This window comes from Streptopelia decaocto, assembly GCF_964273445.1.
Source record: "Streptopelia decaocto genome assembly, chromosome: 8".
NCBI lineage: Eukaryota > Metazoa > Chordata > Aves > Columbiformes > Columbidae > Streptopelia > Streptopelia decaocto.
Window position 1 is genome coordinate 6,345,610 of NC_138662.1, and position 6,000 is coordinate 6,351,609.

The window sequence follows — 6,000 nt, forward strand, 5'->3', positions numbered from 1 at the left end:
GAGTCGCCAGCACAATATTAGCAAGGAAACCTTCTATATTAAAAAAACAAAACACAACACTACTGAATTCTCTTTATATTCCTTAAAATAATTGTGTTTCAGCACAGGTTTCCTAGAGAAAATAAATTACAAAAGTTGATTGAGGTGTACAGAAGGCCATACTCCACAACATACAGCATATGAGAGCCTTTGGCACCAGAATGTGTGAATACACATTCAAACGTTTAAAAATAAGTTGAAAGAAAAATATATACGGGATATAAAGATGGAAAACTGAAAATAATCAGAAGCAAGTAAGCACACCAGCCCTCATACACTGACCACCGCCAGTGAAACACCAGTTGTCCAGGCTTGGTGGCTCAGTCTGTGTCCTCCTCGGGTCTTGCCCATCACCGAGGACCCCTGAAGTCACGGACTGATTTGAACCCTGTTTGACGCACGACAGAGTCTCAAAAACTACTGAAAAATAGTTACCAAGAGAGAAGAGCTGCCTTGCCACTGCTCCCACTACACAAAGGGCTTTGACATGTCCCATCAGACACGAGGTGGACACCAGGTGAGCCCCAGTCCTTGGACTACCCAACCTGGGGAAGAAAAAGCAACTGCAACCCCAAGGCCTAAATCCATGGGAGACATCTCTTCCAGAACTGCTTGAATTATAAGTTCCTGTATTCTAATCCCCAAACGAAGTATTTCTGAGAATAAGAAAGAAAAGCAGCTAGATCAGCCTCCTGCAAACAACGAGCCATGAGTTCAGCTGCACAGGAGCGCTCGTGTTCTCCACGCAAGGGCTGCCTTGCTGCTTTTTTCCCCTCTTCCTTCGCCCTACCAGCCTGTCTCTCACAAGCCAGCTGAAATGTTTTAATTGCAAGAGGTCATGAACCCCAGAAATCTCCCCATTGTTTTGCGGAAACCAGTTTCACATTGATAGTAGAAAAACTACAAAGCTCTTCCTATTTTTTTCCCTCCTTAATGCAGAAGGTAAGTTTTGCAGAGCTCCATGCTTAAGAATATCCATAGGGTTCCCACAAACAATAAATGTTTCTTATTATTAACTGACAACACTAATTAGATTTCTAGGGATGTATGATCATTAAAAAAAAAAAAAAAAAAAAAAACAAACAAACCCAACCAACTATAAAGAAAGAAAAAGCTAGCCTTAAATCCAAATATTGTTGTGGCAGCGATAATTGTCAGCAGCAGTTTCAGATGCATTAAGACAACTCATGTTTGCTGTGCTCCTTGATGAGTTTATGTCAAAAGGGGTGTGTGCAGTCACATGGAAGCTTTTAGCTATAAATAAATCACCACAAATATACTGTCCCTTGCATCCTTTGATTTAAACTACCCACTGGCAAACTGTATATAATCCAGTCATGAGGATTTCTTACTGCTTAAGGAAACCTTCCCGTCTATGGACCTAAAACATAGACAGGATCAAGTCAAGCCTCTGCAGCTTCAGCACAGACTAACCCAACAAAATCCATTGCTGTCCGTGGATGGAGAAACCATTCACATGTGAATCCATTTCAAAAGATGCAACACCACAGGTGGCTTTTCCAAGCAAGGCAGAAACAGCTCATCTAAGTCACTTCTAGGTATTGCTAAACAGCTACAGATCAACCCCACAGCTCATCGGTGGCTGGTGTAACTCCGGCTGAGAAGAGACCAGCTGCCACGGAGCCCGGAGCGCACAGCTCTGCCCACAGCCCAGCCGTCCCCAGCGCCACGGCACGACACACGTGAAGCCAGCTCCCAACCCATGGCACGGGCTGGACACTATGCAGAAAGAAAACAACATTCACATTCAGAAAAATAAGTACGGAGGAACAAGTCAAGTGGTCAACTTCAGAGTGAAAAAGAGTAATGACTTAAAACGCATTCTGATTCACCCTTTCCTACCTCTTCCTATTTGTGCAGGGCCTGTAAACAAGATAGCAACGTACTGAATCATCTGAAAACTAATGCCACACTGTCATTTCAGATATCCAAGTTGTGCTCACATTATACCAACACATGCAAATTTAAAGCTGTAACAGGCACATTATCTCCCCAAGGGCACTCATGACAAATCCATCCCATTTTATCAATAAAACATTACAAAATATCCTTTTTATCTATCACATGGATAAAAGTCAGTTGCAATTAGGAGGCTCATCATTTGCATTCAGGACCTATCATGGCAGCTATATGCTTAAAGACTTCAGGATTAATTCCAGTGCATTGCTTTGGATCCTTAAATGTTGCAGATGACAACAGACAGCCATTCACCAGCTCCTCAAATGAGAGGTGAGTTTGTTTGACATAATCAAAACACAACCATAAAGGCACTTACACATTTTATGTAAAAATAAAAGTATTTCTTCTCTTTGCATGGCCACAAATCCCCAGACCCACCACATTACAGTGATTTTATTTAAAACAGCCACACCACACACAGCACCTCCCCGCTGCTACAAGCTCAGTACTTCACCTGGTAACACGTTAAGTATATCTGGAGATTAGCATTCACAATTAGCATGTGATTACAATATTTAGGGCCAGGTTTTGGCAGGCACCCAAGAACAAGCCTGGTTATTAGCCAGTCTGGCCCCGCATGGTATCTTGTCGGAGTCAGCCAGGCCAGCGCTCCCCCCAAACCCACCCCTATGCACAACCAAACAGCACCCAAAATAAACCCACCACCTCTGAAAACAACCAACGGTGTGAAGCAGCATGGGACTCCTTCCCATATCCCTGCTTTGAGTGCCCGGTAAAAACTGAGTAAAACCAGGAATCAACTTAAATTGCTTATTTTAGCTGTTGGGAGAGCCCCGCTGGACAGACTAGTCAGTTTGGAGTTCATATTCTTTTTTACTCCGTTATACTATTCCATTACTTAACCTCTTACGCTCTCAGAGACCACAAGTCAGTGCTACGTCTGTGATAATGGATTAATTATTTGACTTAAAATAGGGTAAAAAGGCTTCTGGAGAAAACCAGAGCTGATCTAAGGAGCCCAGCACTTCTCAGCCCCTGGCTGGTGCTTCCTCGGTTGGATTTTGAGAATTTTTACCCTTTCTACTACATTCACCTTGTGAACCTTTCCCAAGGACCTGGCCCACCCAGCGTGGGGGGACACAGGCTTGCACCGTACTTGGTAAATTAAAAAAAATAAAAACAGAGTGAGAAGCTGAGAGTACTCCACCAAGTCACTTCCTTCAGAAGAAAGCTGAAACATTCCCCAAATGCACAATGTTTTCTAGCATATGAAGTCTGATGTTTATCTAAAAGAAAAATCTGTGGACATCACACGCAGAGGTTAAGCCCCAAGGACAACATGCAACTTCAGTGAGCAATTTAGTACACATCTGTAGTGTTTCATCTGCAATTAGATATCATCCACAAATTGGATTTACCAAATCTCTTACTCATAAAAGCAGAAGGAACATTGACGCAATCAAATGGAGAAAAACAGTGGTGCAACCAAACCTAATTCTTGCTTTTAAATTAGATGTCTGACACATTTTTTCTTTTTAAAAGTGCTAAAAGTCATTAATTCAAGAACACCCTACTAAGACTTGTATTCATAACTTAGTGCTTTCTGCTAACAAAATGTCCTACTTCAAAGCAGATCCTTCCTTGAAATGACCTCAAAAAAGTTCTGAAACAAGTTCTCAGCTTTGGGCCCTCATCCTGCATAACTATCCCTACACGAATGCTCTCATTAGATGATGCGACCGTTTAAAAGAACTGGCACCTTATGTAAATGGATGTTATTGCTTTTAATTGCAGCCATAATTATGGGAGTGCCTTGCAACTGAGTAAGGCCACATATTAAGCAAACTTACTGGAAACTTCGCAAACTGCTCCGCAACACATTGGACAAGCACCAGGAATCCCACTACTGGTATTTATTCAGTCCCATCTACAGCTCTGCGCAGAGCACTACAACATCAATCAACCCTACAGGGATCGCTCTGAGGTGTACTTGGTTTAGTGTGTTTTTGCCTCATGTTAACTAGCCTCTCTTTGACACTCAGCAATATGTTTAATTCACAATTAATGTTTTTAAAGATTTAAAAATCTTAAAGTCTCTTCAACATTTTTTTTCCCCTCTCCACAGTCTGAAGAGCCACACAAACACAATGGGACCGAGTCAACACGGAGCCAGGCCAGGAGGTGTTGGGAAGGCGGAGGGCGAGCAGTGTCCATCTCAGCAGCTCCCTGGCACCGCCAGCAAACCGCTGCTGATCGAAGGCGCCAGCACAAGCATCACACCAATAACCCTGGGAACAATTAAGGGTTTTCAGCTCAGCCATGGGTAAGCGGTGGCACATCACTGCATTTCAATGGCTGAATCAAAGTCCCCCCTTAGTCCGGATGGTTTGTAAACCGTCAAACTTACTTAAATCCATTTCCAAGCCTTGGGCCAAAGTTGGACACAGACAAAGTAGGCAGCTGCCCCTACTATAATGCTGGCAGAAGCAAAGCGATAGCTGTAAACAAGAGCGATCCTCTGAGTCACGGGGCTGGAGCCACAGCCACTTTGCACCCAGTGACACCTGATTTTCTACAGCACCAGGCAGCCCCAGGTGTCAGGCCAAGGCTCCCTGGTCCCGTTAACAGACCTGCATACAGCACCACGCTGCTTCTGCCTCCATCTCTGCTTCACCCTGCTGTGCAACAGCCCAGGAACGCGCCAGGTTTATCTCCCAGCCTGTGTAATGCAGTTTTCCTCGAAAGGGAAAAAAACACTCAAACGTAACCAAAACTGAGTCTATCTTTAAAAGTTTTGGTGCCCTTGCGTCAGAGCTGTCATCCTGCATTACACAAAGTGCCCAAGGAACACGCCAGGCCCCCCAGTCCTCAGGGAGAGCCAGCCCTTTCAGAGGAACGGCTCCAACCAGCCAGCAGCCAAACCCCACGAGGCAAGATAAAGACACAGATTACGTGTTTTTTATGGTGTTGCCATTAGAAATAGGAAAAAACAACTGGTTGGATCAGCATTTGCCAGAATGCTGTTTTTACAGCCTTCCTTGGCCAAAGGAAAACATCAATGGTCAGAGAAGCACAACATAAATACACCTTCCCACAGACAGTTAAAAACCCGAAGAAGTCCCTCGCAGCGATTTCCAAAAATAACTCAGAAGGCAAACAGCCGCTGGCACACTCTGATTCCCTCTTTCCACACCGTATCTCCCAAACCATCCTCTGCATGACGCTGTTCCCAGCTCCCCAGCTTTGGGATGCCAGTCACCCGCACTCCTCGGTAGCGCCAGGAAGAAAAACACAGAGCAGGGTGTCCCCAAAACCACGACATTTCCCCTCCAGCCTTGCCCCGACGCACCCGACACGCGTGAGAGCTCTGGGGTCAGGGGCTGCCCCGTGGGCACCCCCGCTTGGCAGCCGGGGGTGGGAAGGGAAGAACGGCCGCGGTGGGCGCGCAGCCCCAACCGAGCAGCCCCGCTCCGGGCGGGGAGGCCGCGGGAGGCCCCGGCGGCCGGGGCTCCTACCTCGGCAGTGCCGGCCCTGCGGGCAGCCGCGGCGGCGGCGGCGGCCCCACATCTGCGGCGGCCCCTCGGCTCCGGCGGAGGACGGCCCGGCCCGGCGCTGCGCGGCCGCGGGGAGCCCGCCGGCAGCCGCTCGGCGCGGCGGAGGCGGCGGGTCCTGGCCGCGGAGCCCCGCGGAGCTGCCCGCGGGTGTGCGCGCCCCGCGCGGGGCGGAGCGGAGCGGCGGAGACCGGCCCCGGGCAGCTCCCGCCCCGCCGCGCAGCGCCGCCCCCTCCCGGCCGGCCCCCCCAGCCCCGGCTCCGGGCAGGGGCCGTGCGGAACGGGCGCCCCTCGGCTCGGCCCCTTCGCGGGGCAGCGCGGGCACCAGCGCCGAGGGAAGCGTGGGGGCCCTGCCCACGGTGCCGCCGCTGCCAGCCCGCTCCTAGCGCTTTAGCTGTTCTTTCTCTTTCTGCTTAAGAGTTAAAATGTTTTTTAAATAAGCCAAGTAAACAACTCAAATAATTTAACA

The 6,000-nt window shown here is 48.1% G+C and overlaps 1 protein-coding gene across 2 annotated transcripts in view; it reads right to left on the reverse strand.

Annotated features, from left to right (window-relative positions):
* LOC309443077 (6-phosphofructo-2-kinase/fructose-2,6-bisphosphatase 4) overlaps positions 1-5,688 on the reverse strand; it is a 51,206-nt gene extending 45,518 nt beyond the window's left edge. The window contains exon 1 of one of the 2 annotated variants that reach the window (XM_082059663.1): positions 5,496-5,688. In XM_082059663.1, coding sequence (XP_081915789.1) covers positions 5,496-5,547 — 52 coding nt within the window. In that variant the 5' untranslated portion in view covers positions 5,548-5,688. Of the gene's footprint in view, positions 1-1,473; positions 1,544-5,495 lie in introns of those variants that run through there. The other variant, XM_082059662.1, reaches the window with a different exon arrangement.
* Positions 5,689-6,000: the final 312 nt, after the last annotated feature.